The sequence below is a fragment of the Gouania willdenowi genome, chromosome 11 (assembly GCF_900634775.1).
Source record: "Gouania willdenowi chromosome 11, fGouWil2.1, whole genome shotgun sequence".
NCBI lineage: Eukaryota > Metazoa > Chordata > Actinopteri > Blenniiformes > Gobiesocidae > Gouania > Gouania willdenowi.
This window is the reverse complement of record NC_041054.1, coordinates 30,592,561-30,604,595: the sequence shown is the minus strand read 5'-3', so window position 1 is coordinate 30,604,595 and position 12,035 is coordinate 30,592,561. Positions and strand designations below refer to the sequence as shown.

At 38.3% G+C, this 12,035-nt stretch overlaps 2 protein-coding genes across 4 annotated transcripts in view; one reads left to right on the top strand and one right to left on the bottom strand.

The window, feature by feature from the left end:
• Positions 1 to 235: 235 nt before the first annotated feature.
• On the bottom strand, positions 236 to 1,433 carry LOC114471900 (gap junction beta-4 protein-like). Its single transcript, XM_028460886.1, is given in 3 exon segments — positions 236 to 289; positions 291 to 396; positions 776 to 1,433. Coding segments are annotated over 3 exon segments (696 nt in total). The 5' UTR covers positions 1,312 to 1,433.
• A 1,645-nt stretch (positions 1,434 to 3,078) lies between these two features.
• The window catches only part of LOC114471830 (homeobox-containing protein 1), a 29,027-nt gene continuing 20,070 nt past the window's right edge, over positions 3,079 to 12,035 (top strand). For 2 of the 3 annotated variants that reach the window (XM_028460769.1, XM_028460767.1), the window contains exons 1-3: positions 3,079 to 3,377; positions 9,132 to 9,564; positions 9,633 to 9,718. In XM_028460769.1, coding sequence (XP_028316570.1) covers positions 3,284 to 3,377; positions 9,132 to 9,564; positions 9,633 to 9,718 — 613 coding nt within the window. In that variant the 5' untranslated portion in view covers positions 3,079 to 3,283. Of the gene's footprint in view, positions 3,453 to 9,131; positions 9,565 to 9,632; positions 9,719 to 12,035 lie in introns of all 3 variants that reach the window. The other variant, XM_028460768.1, reaches the window with a different exon arrangement.

Genomic DNA, 12,035 nt, shown 5'->3' with positions numbered 1-12,035 from the left:
GAAACATCTAAATAACACTGAAAAAGTGATTCTGCTTTGTCTTCTTCCAGCTTTTCTTACGTTCTGTCCCCCATCCCGTATGGAGGAGCTGAACTGGACCGGTCCATCATGGACTGGTCCATCTTGAACTGGTCCATCATGGACTGGTCCATCTTGAACTGGTCCATCTTGAACTGGTCTATCTGGGTTACCCCGCTGTAGGGCGAGCTGTGTGTCCCGTTCAAGGGCGTTCTGATCATGGTGAAGGCGTTTCCTGTTCCACAGGAAGTTGTTCCTCCTCTGCAGCTCTCCCAGAACCTTTTCCCACACAGGTAGATGATCTCACAAAGCGACAGCAGAATGCACACAAAGCTGGTGACTACCATGAAGATGGTGAAGATCTTTTTCTCAGTGGGCCTGAGGGACAACGTGGAAAGGGGAGGAGTTTAAACACAAAAACATTAGAGAAGTTATTCACTGGTGAAACAAACTTTGTGGATCTTGTGTGTTCTAGGTGTAATTTGCATTCGTTTGAAGTAATTTTTGTATATTTTGGTTATCGTTTTGTATATTGTTCTGTTATTTTGAGTTTTTGTAGTGGTTTTGAGTGTTTTTGTGAATTTGAGGAGTTATTTTGTGTGTTTTTGCACATTTAGATTATCATTTCATATGTTATTTTTGTATTTGTTTTGTGTGATTTAGGAGTCATTTTCATTTCTTTGGAGTCATTTTGTCTATTTTGAGTGTTTTTTTAGTCATTTTTGGTATTTTTGCTGTTGTTTGTGTGGTTCCTTACCTGGCTATGTAACAGTCCACCACATTGGGACAGGGATCTTCTCTACATTTGACCACTGGGGGGAAGAAGGTGGCCTCATAGATGTAGAACAGAAGGAAGATGAACACCACGTCCACTGAGATCTTGAACATGAGGCTGAGGAAGTATGTCCACCACAGGCCTCCTCGTTTCTTGCCTGTGTCGTCGTACAGGGGGGGACAGTCCTCGCCGTGCTTCTGCCGATGTTTGCGTTCGCGGTCGTCTCTGTAGGACACGTGGAGTGTCACCAGTAGGGACGGACACGTGACGAAGATCAGCTGCAGGGCCCAGAGGCGGGTGTAGGCCACGGGGTAGTAGTGGTCGTAGCACACGTTCTGACAGCCGGGCTGACGCGTGTTGCAGTCAAAGTCCTTCTGCTCATCGCCCCACACCTTCTCACAAGCCACCAGGAACACCAGCAGTCTGAAGATGAAGATGATGGCCAGCCAGATACGGCCGAAGGCTGTGGAGTACTTGTTGACCCCACTGAGGAGGCCCTCCAGGAAGCCCCAGTTCATCTTTTATTGATCACTGCTCACACCAGCTCACAGAACGCTCTGGAACAACGCTCTGATTCCTTCTTGGTACCGTTGGAATAGAGGGAGGGAGAAGAAGGAAAGCAAACACACACACACACACACACCCTTCCAGGACAAGGAGTCGGCAGCACGGGTAAAATATAATGAAATGTAAGACATTTTGTCTCATCTAGAACTGGTCAATGTGAACATATATTAGTAATGCTGATGGTCAATCCTTTGGCGTGCTTGTGTGACTCCTCCCACCCCTGTGACAGTGTAACAGTGTCAGTTTGGATAGATTCTTTCCAGGAGTCTCTTCTGCAATATTATGAGTCTGTGTGGCTTCAATTGTAACTAAGTCCATATTTCTAGTGCAATATAATGTTTCACCTTAAGGGGGCGCTGCACTTATTCCAGGGTTAGAAGCGAGTAAGAGGAAAAGAACTTAAGCAGAGGGGAGAATGTGCGTAGGGCCAGATTTGAATGGGGACGCCCACATTTCAGGACCAAAAAGAGCGCACCATCAAAAACAATGTGGCTTTTTGGACTTACCCCCATGGGAGAATAGAGCCCTTAAAGAGGCAGATATCCTATGTACAAATCGTACATACTTTTATTACTTATTTTGTAGTGTGGAATGTTAGAAAAGTCTTGATCAAGTGATGTTACTCAAACATAGAACAATAGTCAGCAACAGTAGGGATGAGAAAAACATATTATTAACCGATTGGTTACATACATTTTAACCTTCAACACAATATCTACAGTATTCTACAATTGAATGAAATAAATAAATTATTGGAGTGCTTATATTGGAGATTTTAGATGCAGTCCGATAAAATCCTGTACTCCTTTTCTGGCTGATATCAGACCAATATCAATATCGGATGGGACACCCCTAGTACAGTTAGTATCAAACACTTGATTTTTGCACCATGGCTGTGTTTTTGCCTTCGCACAGCCATAAAACAACATGACCCACACTGTTCACCCTCCACTAAGAATTACTGAGTTAACTTGACCAGCTGAAGCTAAAAGCTAACAGGAGTAGTTTTCGTTTTTATTACCAGAGCAAAATAAAAGATAAAAGTGAAAATATTAACATGTATCCAGTCTAAACCTCCTGTTAAAAATTGTATTTTTGAGTGACCTCAATCATTTTTGTTTCATTTAAGCATGTTTGTCTTGGGCAGAGGTTCCCAACCTTATTTCGATTGTGACCTAATTTTTATATCCCAAATTTTGGGCGATGCCACATCATTTATTTTGAGGATTCATTTTTGTTATACTGTGTATGTCATTTTTCTCTCTCTCTTTCTTCTATTTAAACTATATTTGTATAAGAGAAAGTGAAGGTACAGTTGTTTGTAGAAATAAATTAAAAAGAATAACGAAAATATGTTAATATAGTAAAAATTAATAATGTAATAAATGCTGTCTTTTATTTTGATGGCTGTCCTCCGCCGTCGGTCACAGCCATAGAGCTGCGACAACGGAAGTTCGAAATGCTTGACCGTCACGTGATTCATGTAGACTCAATTTGTTCCCGGAAGTTATTAGAAACGCTGATTATAATAATAATAATAATAATAATAATAATAATAATATCCAATATGCTTATTTCAACGTCTTACCGGTCAAAATGCATCACAAATTGTCTAATCCGCACTAGCTTCATTGCGCTACAACAGTCAAATGCTCACTTCCGGGAACGATTGTGAGGCTCCATGTAAAAAAGACGAACCATTGGAGTGACCGAAGTTGTCGCAACTCTCTGTGCTCGTGCACAGGCTAGCACAGCTAGCTTAGCTTAGCTCGTGTAGTAGCACAGCGTGTCCTGAGCGGTGTCCGCTCTGTCAGTAGCACTAGCACTAGCATGCTCTAACCAAGCACAGCATAGCACCAGCTTAGCTTAGCTTAGCTCGTGTCCGTGTGTGTCTACAGCTCCTCGAGCCCGGTGAGCAGAGCCATGCGACAGTGGTGCGTGCCCGTGCCCATCGCGACCCCGAGGACCGAGCCACTCCCGGGGCGCCTGCCTGGGTCCCCCCCTCCACCCCCTACAGGTAAACCAGCTGGAGGAGAACAAAAGTCAAACTCTGGTGCTTGACCACCACAGCGTGTCCTTATGACGTCACCAGGTGAACTTTGACGTGGTTTAAAACATGTGGTTACACTTGTGTTAGAAAGTGTTAAACAGAATATAAAGCTATGGCTCTGTTGGGTGTGTATGTGATGTTATGTTTTGTTATGTGATGTTGTGTGATGTTGTGTGATGTGGTGTTTTGTGGTGTTATGTATGTGATGTATGTGATTTTAGGTTATGGTATGTAAGTATGTATGTATGTGATGTTAGGTTATCTTGTGTGTGTGATGTTAAGTTATGTTATGTTGTGTATGTGATTTTAGGTTATGGTATGTATGTATGTATGTATGTATGTATGTATGTATGTATGTATGTGATGTTAGGTTATCTTGTGTATGTGATGTTAGGTTATGTCATGTTGTGTATGTGATTTTAGGTTATGTTATGTATGTATGTATGTATGTATGTATGTATGTATGTATGTATGTGATGTTAGGTTATCTTGTGTATGTGATGTTAGGTTATGTCATGTTGTGTATGTGATTTTAGGTTATGGTATGTATGTATGTATGTATCTATGAATGTATGTATGTATGTATGTATGTGATGTTTGGTTATGTTGTGTATGTGATAAGTTATGTTGTGTAGTGATGTTGGGTTATGTTGTGCATATGATGTTAGGTTATGTTGTGTATGTGATGTAGGGTTATGTTATGTTGTGTACTGTATGTGATTTTAGGTTATGTATGTATGTATGTATGTATGTGATGTTAGGTTATCTTGTGTATGTGATGTTAAGTTATGTTGTGTATGTGATGTGATGTTATGTATGTATGTATGTATGCAAGTATGTGATTTATGTGATGTTAGATTATGTTGTGTATGTGATGTTAGGTTATGTTGTGATGTTAGTAGGGACGTAACAAATAATCGTAAGGCAGTTAAAAATCAATTCATAGGTATCACGGTTGACATCAATACATGACATGAATCACAGTACTTTTTTTAACCAGCAGAGGGCGCTATTTATATTTATTTTTCTCTTGTCCAGAAGCGTAGGCGGCGGGCAGAATCTGCTACTGCTTTCTGGCCGCCTTCTACTCTTAAACATGTTCATAAATGATTCCTTACCCCTTTAGCACCGAAATAATATCTGTAATATTATGTGAATATCTGTAAAAGTCATGTTTTTCTATTAGCTCTGTCTGCTAGTGTAGCATCTCTTCTTCACTGCAAGAATATCTGCATGCCAACCGACCACTGGGTTACCAGTGCCCTCCGCTGGTCCAAACAAATATATGACGTAAATCAGTGAAATGACTGTTTTTTTTAAAGTCCAATTGTTAAGGCACAAAAAACATTTTCAGTTGCAGTTTTAAAATGAAAAAGAACTATTATGCAGTTTTGCATTGTTTACTATAGGACTAGAACTTAAATTAATAGACGACTTCTTCATTTGTATTATTCTTTTATTTATTTCATTCAAGATTTATTTTTAGTTAAATTGAATTGTTTTGAATAGTTTATCAAGGGATTCTTTTGACAATGAAAAATAAAAGGAAAATAGTACAGTATTTTCTGTTTTTTTTCCCCAAAAAAAATAAAGGAACATTTTTCAGTCATAATTTGTCTACAGTCCCATTTGGTAAAATAAATCGTGAGAGAATCGTATCGTGAACCCAGTATCGTGAATCGAATTGTATCAGGAGTTGAGTGAATCGTTACATCCCTAGATGTTAGGTTATGTTGTGTAATAATGTTAGTTTATGTTGTGTAGTGATGTTCGGTTATGTTGTGTAGTGATGTTATGTTGTGTAGTTGTGTAGTGATGTTAGGTTGTGTAGTGACGTTAGGGTGAGTAGTGATGTTAGGTTATGTTGTGTAGTGATGTTAGGTTGTGTAGTGATGTTAGGTTATGTTGTGTAGTGATGTTAGGTTATGTTTTGTATATGATGTTAGGTTATGTTGTGTATATGATGTTGGGTTATGTTGTGTAGTGATGTTAGGTTAGGTTGTGTGGTGATGTTGGGTTATGTTCTGTAGTGATGTTGGGTTGTGTTGTGTAGTGATGTTCGGTTGTGTAGTGATGTTAGGTTAGGTTGTGTATATGATGTTAGGTTATGTTGTGTATTTGATGTTAGGTTAGGTTGTGTATATGATGTTAGGTTGTGTATATGATGTTTGGTTGTGTAGTGATGTTAGGTTATGTTGTGTAGTGATGTTAGGTTGTGTATATGATGTTAGGTTATGTTGTGTAGTGATGTTTGGTTGTGTTCTGTATGCTGGGGCTGATCCTCCTTTTGATTCCATCCTGATCAAGGTTAGCACTAAGTGCTCGTGCCAAGCTACTTGAAAGTGTGCCAGAAGCTAGACTGACCCAGGTTGTTCAGAGGAGACTGCAGAATCAGTCTCTCTCTCTCCCCCCCCCCCCCCCCCCCCCCCATGGTCACGTGACGATCAAGCTTTACTTTTCGTCTATTATTAATTCCTCTATTGTTTGTCAGAAAATGATCTAAATTTAAGTGTTCTAAATATAGCTGCTGTCTATGTAAACGTTCAGTTTGTTGCTCCTTGTGTGTGTGTATATGCGTGTGTGTGTCAGGGGTGTGCATTTCAAAGCGTCTGACGATGAGATTCTATTTGCATGTTGCGATACAATATATCTCGATACTAAACAATACAATAGGCATCGCCAGGGTTCTCACCAGGAATCTTTCACAGCATAACGGGATCTCGTGGAGCGCCATTGGTGGTGAAAATGTAGAAATGTATAACTCTCTGAGGACCAAATTTAGTGAAGTAAAGCTAAAGTTGTTTTTTTTTTTTAAATCTTTGTAACAGCCTTACTTTAAAGCTAAAAGTTCTTTGTTGAATTAGTGAAGGTGATGATGAATGTAGTTATAGTCATGCTTGGAATATACAGTGGTGGGAAAAAATGTTTTCCTTCTTCCAGATTTCTAACTTTTTTGCATGTTTTCCCCAAAATAATTTAAACATTAGTCAAAGATAACACAAGTAAACACAAAATTCAGTTTTTAAATGAAAGGTTTTATTAATGAGGAAGAAAAAAATCCAAAGCTACACGGCCCTGTGTGAAAAAGTGTTTGCCCCCAACTCCTGTTAAAATGTAACTGGTTGATCACACCTGAGTTCAATTTGTGTAGCCACACCCAGGCCTGATTAGGGCTGCTCGATTATAGAAAAAATAATAATCACGATTATTTTAGTCATAATTGAAATCACGATTATTCAAACGATTATTTGTCAGCCAAATCGTTATTTATTTTTTGTACAAAAAAAACATAAAATATATTGTTTAAACATTAATAAAATCCTTCAAACACTAAAATCAAATATGTTGACTTTTGCACAAAACAAAACACTTCTTGCACGTGATGTGTCTTTGCTCTAGGTCTTCATCATCAAACCCAAAGTGTTCCCATATATAGGGTCCAATGAAATTCATTTTATTTTTTTCCCAAATTCCTTTTTTTCTTTACACTTTAATTTTTTAAATTTCCTTTTTTTTTTTTTTAGAAATATTTATGATTTTTTAAAGAAAATATTAGTTTCTAGCTCCTGTGAGGAAACAAAATAAATACTAATAAATAAATAAAAACTCAATTAAACAAAAATGTATGTAAAAAATAAAGTAAGATACAATTAAAAGGTACATATAAATTGTAGTGACATGGATTATTCTGCCTGCTCCTTTTTAATTATTTATATGTCATATAAAGATGTATGAGAACAGCATTAATGTCACCTAATTTACTCAATCTGATCAGGTTTATTAAGTTTTGATCAACTTAGTTTAAATTAACCTAATTTAATTTATCCTATCTTCTGTAGCTCTGATGAGATGTTAGAATGTATCATTCTAATAACTTTGCTCCAACTGACTTTTATTTGTAAACCGGAAGTTCCCACTGGTTGTACTTGAGGTAGCTAGCTGACTGTGAATGTGTAGGCTGGAATTAAAAGAACTAAAAGACAACTAGGGCTGAACGATTTTGGAAAATAATCTAATTGCGATTTTTTTTCCTCAATATTGTGATTGCGATATAATATGCAATTTATTTTTTTCAAGGGCCTCTTGTCATGTATTTTTCAATGGACACAAGCAATAAATCAATCTGTTTCATAATAAACAATTTCAGATTTATTTAAACTTTAAACAAATATGAAATGTAAATTTTAAAGCACAGATTACAACAGTAATACAAACAAATCTGTGTCTTTACTCTTCAACATTAGGGATGGGTATACTACTGTACTACTACTCTTATTGATCCAGTATTTTATCGATACCTTTCTTTTTTAAATCAATGGAAAAACACAAAATAATAATAATAATTATAATGAACATCAATGTGTTTATTTTTGAACATTTTTAACAATATGGTACACAAAATAAATGAAAAATACAGAGTAGTTCTAAATAAAACACTAAATGTTTAAATAAAACAGTAAAAAAAATACCGTATAAATAACTTTTTTATATTAACAAAACACTAAACAAACTATCTAAACAATACAAATATTCAAATCAAGTATATCAAACATAACTTAACAATGAAAAATTGTGCTAAAGGTGAATTATTCCTCTGATGCAGATGCTGCACTGGCTCGTGACAACAAGGCTAACTATGTTGATTTATCTGTTTTTCTATATTAACTCAACGTTTTAGCTGTAAAATAATATATGATCGCAAGTCACTACTCCAACTAAACGTTGACAGCAGCCGAGGCACGGTAGTGGCTGATGTGCGGGGAAACCTACCGCCAAAACAACCCGGGAGCCCACAAAGCAGCGGGTTTTCCTGCCAGCACTCGCTGCCACTGGAGCAGACGGAGGCGGTGCGACAGATGGCAGAAGCGTGGCTGCCACGGAGGACTATCGGCTAGGCTAAAGGCTAAGCCGTGGAGAACCCTGCACACACATTTTTCTGACTCACAATCACAATAGCCATTTAATTATCCATGTGTTTTACTGTAGTGTGCAGTTTTTTGGCTGAAAACAATAATAAATGTGTAGATAACGTCTACAGACATGTCTACTCATGAAGCGAGGTGAACAGGCGAGCAATGTCTACAGTAGCCCCTCCCATCAATCAGCTCCGCAGGTGGGTTCTTAAGGTGGACTGACGGGTAGCACGGTAGTATCAATGCTTGACTGAGGCTTGAGGATTAACGTCACCTTAAAAATTCCGGTAACAGGACCGATAAGGATGTAGTTTGTCGGTCCAAAAAAAAAAATCGCAGCCTTTGCGTTTTGAAAATTGCGTTTAACTCGACTTTTATAGGGCTCTACATATAAGAGAATGTGACTGCTACCTGTTTATCAAGCGTTTTTGCTGCATTTCTCCTGCCATAATTCAAGATCACTAGCTACTAGGGATGTAAAGATGAATCATCAGGCAGTTATTAATTGATTCATAGGTGTCACGGTTCATATTGATACTCTGAAAATTTAGTACTTTTTTATTTTTAAAATATGCACAAATTGAGCTGCTTACAACAAATTAAAGTTATTAATATTAATCGATGACTAAATTAGTTGACATCTATTTTTATAATCAATTTTAATCTATTAAATTGATTAGTTGTTTCAGCTCTAGACATCGACATCACAACTGATATAATGGAAAATGAAATGCCATCTTTTTTTAAATTTGTGTATTCTATATAATGCACTTTTATACTGATGAACTTTTTATGTGTGCGTGTGCAGATGCCAGGATGGAGTGCTGTGACGCTGAGCCACGCTACACCATCGAGCAGATCGACCTCCTGCAGCGCCTGCGTTTGTCGGGTATGACCAAACCTCAGATCCTCCACGCGCTGGAGTCCCTGGAGCGGCTGGAGCCGGAGCCCCGGCCTTCCCACTGCGACGCCCCCCCGGCCCCCTCCAACAACGGCACCCCGCCCTCTGCCGCCATCCCGGCCCCGTCCTCCTCTTCCTCTTCTTCGTCCTCCCTCTCTCTGACCTCCGCCACAACGCAGACCTCGGGCTTGGACGGTGCCGCCTTGTCGCCTAGCAATAGCTTAGAGGCGTCACCCCCACCCCTGTACCCGCCCAGCGTGGTGATGCAGCGCTCCTTCAGCTACGACGCCATGGGCGAGGAGGAGTGGGACTTGGAGGAGAAGGTGGAAGACTACATGAGGTGAGGAAACAGAGGTCAGGTGTGTGTGGGCGGGGCATCAGTGACCAGGTGTGTGTGTTGGTCCACAGGAGAGACAGCAACCAGGTGAAGGAGGAGATCAAAGCTTTCCTGAACAACCGTCGCATCTCCCAGGCCATCGTTGGACAGGTCACAGGTAGGGATGTAACGGTTTGAAAATTCCACACCGTGGTTATAGTGACTAAAACTGTCACGGTTATCGATATACCGTGGTATTTTTTAAAATGTCTTCAGAATGTTGAAAAAACACTGATAAATTGAAATATTTTCACCAAGATTTATATTTACAGTAAATACATTTATTAAATATTAAAGTCTTCACAATAACAAGCTGAACAAAACACTGCAAAGTTAACATTATAAAAAAGTATAAAAAAAACTGTGCAAAATAAACATTAAAAACTGTAAATAAGACTTATCAAAACTGCGCAACATTAATAATAATCACAGTAAAAAACGTAAAAAATTCAAAATTAACAATCAACAGTGCAAATAAACATTCGATAGGGCCCTATGAAATCAGTTTTATTTTTTTTCCAAATTCGGTGTTTTCTACTTAAATTTGTTAAAATTTAGTTTTTTTTTTAAAAAAAATATTCATTTTTTTAAGAAAATATTAGTTTTTAACTCCTTATTGATTGTATTTTTTCATTTCACCTCAGTGCTAAACATGTAGTATAGTAGCTAGCAACTCAATGCTAAACTTGTAGCATCTAGCACCTTAATGCTAAACATGTAGTGGCTAGCACCTCAATGCTAAACATGTATCAACCAGTAGCTCAGTGTTAAATATGTAGCAGCTAGCACCTCAATGCTAAACATGTAGCAGTTAGCACCTCACTGCTAAACATGTGGCAGCTAGCACCTCAATGCTAAACATGTAGCAGCTAGCACCTCAATGCTAAACATGTAGCAGCTAGCACCTTAATGCTAAACATGTAGCAGCTAGCACCTCACTGCTAAACATGTGGCAGCTAGCACCTCAATGCTAAACATGTAGCAGCTAGCACCTTAATGTTTAACATGTAGCACCTAGCACCTTAATGCTAAACATGTAGCACCTAGCACCTTAATGCTAAACATGTAGCATCTAGCACCTTAATGCTAAACATGTAGCACCTAGCACCTCACTGCTAAACATGTTTCAGCTAGCACCTCAATGCTAAACATGTAGCAGCAAGCACCTTAATGCTAAACATGTAGCACCTAGCACCTTAATGCTAAACATGTAACACCTAGCACCTTAATGCTGAACATGTAGCAGCTTACACCTCAACCAGGTTATGTTGAGAGAAAAACAAGAGTTGATATTTCTTTTCCAGACAAGGAGGACAGTGATTGGTTCACTCCATTTTTGTTCTATTTTGTTCCCAGTATTCCCAGTGATATCTCCTCACTACACCACACAATCAATCTCAGCAGGATTCACATCTTTCTGTGTAAATCCCAAAATAAACATCATCTGTTGTTTTGTCACAGCTTTGAGTGAAAACACCAGAAATGTGTTGCGAAGTAACTTTGGCAAACACAAGTAATCAGAATAAGAATGAAGTAAAAACGCTTTGAAAGAAGGAAAAAGAAAGAAAACTGTAAAAACATGTATAGAAGAGAAAAGAGAATAAAAAGTAAAATCACTTTTATTGGAGAAAAAAAGGAGGCGGGGCAAACTTTACTAACAATTTCAATAAGAGTGTTTGCAGTGGAAATCAAAACTAACTTTCAATCAGAAGTTTCAATCTTTTCCCCCTTTATTTTCAGCAAAAGATCCGAGAAAGTATTTCTGTGTTTCTCATAGAACTTTCTATTGAACTCACCAATGCAGAAATGCAGTGAAACCCAACACAGCGTGCACAAACAGTCTCATTATTATTCATATTCAATCAGGGGTGGGGTCAATTACATTTATCAGTTACAATTACATTTTCAACTACCCATGTTCAATTTACAATTTGATTACGATTACAGTGACTAGCATTTTATCCAATTACAATTAAATTACAATAATTTTTTTTATCCTCAGTGAGTCCATTACAATTACATTCTCAATTACTAAAGTGTAAACATGTAGCAGCTAGCACCTCAATGCTAAACATGTAGCAGAGAGCAGCTCAATGCTAAACATGTAGCAGTTAGCACCTCAATGCTGAACATGTAGCAGCTACCACCTCAATGCTAAATATATGGCAGCTCGTACCTTAATGCTTAACGTGTAGCAGATGGCGCCTCAATGCTAATTATGTAGCAGCTAGCACCTCAATGTTAAACATGTAGCAGCTACCACCTCATTGCTTAACATATAGCAGCTAGCACATCACTGCAAACATGTAGCAGCTAGCATCTCAATGCTAACAGGTAGCAGCTAGCAGGGACAATGGTCCTTGTGGAGCAGACAGTGTCTCCAATCCACACTGACACTCAGACAGGGTTCAGAACCAAAATGATTAAATCCATGA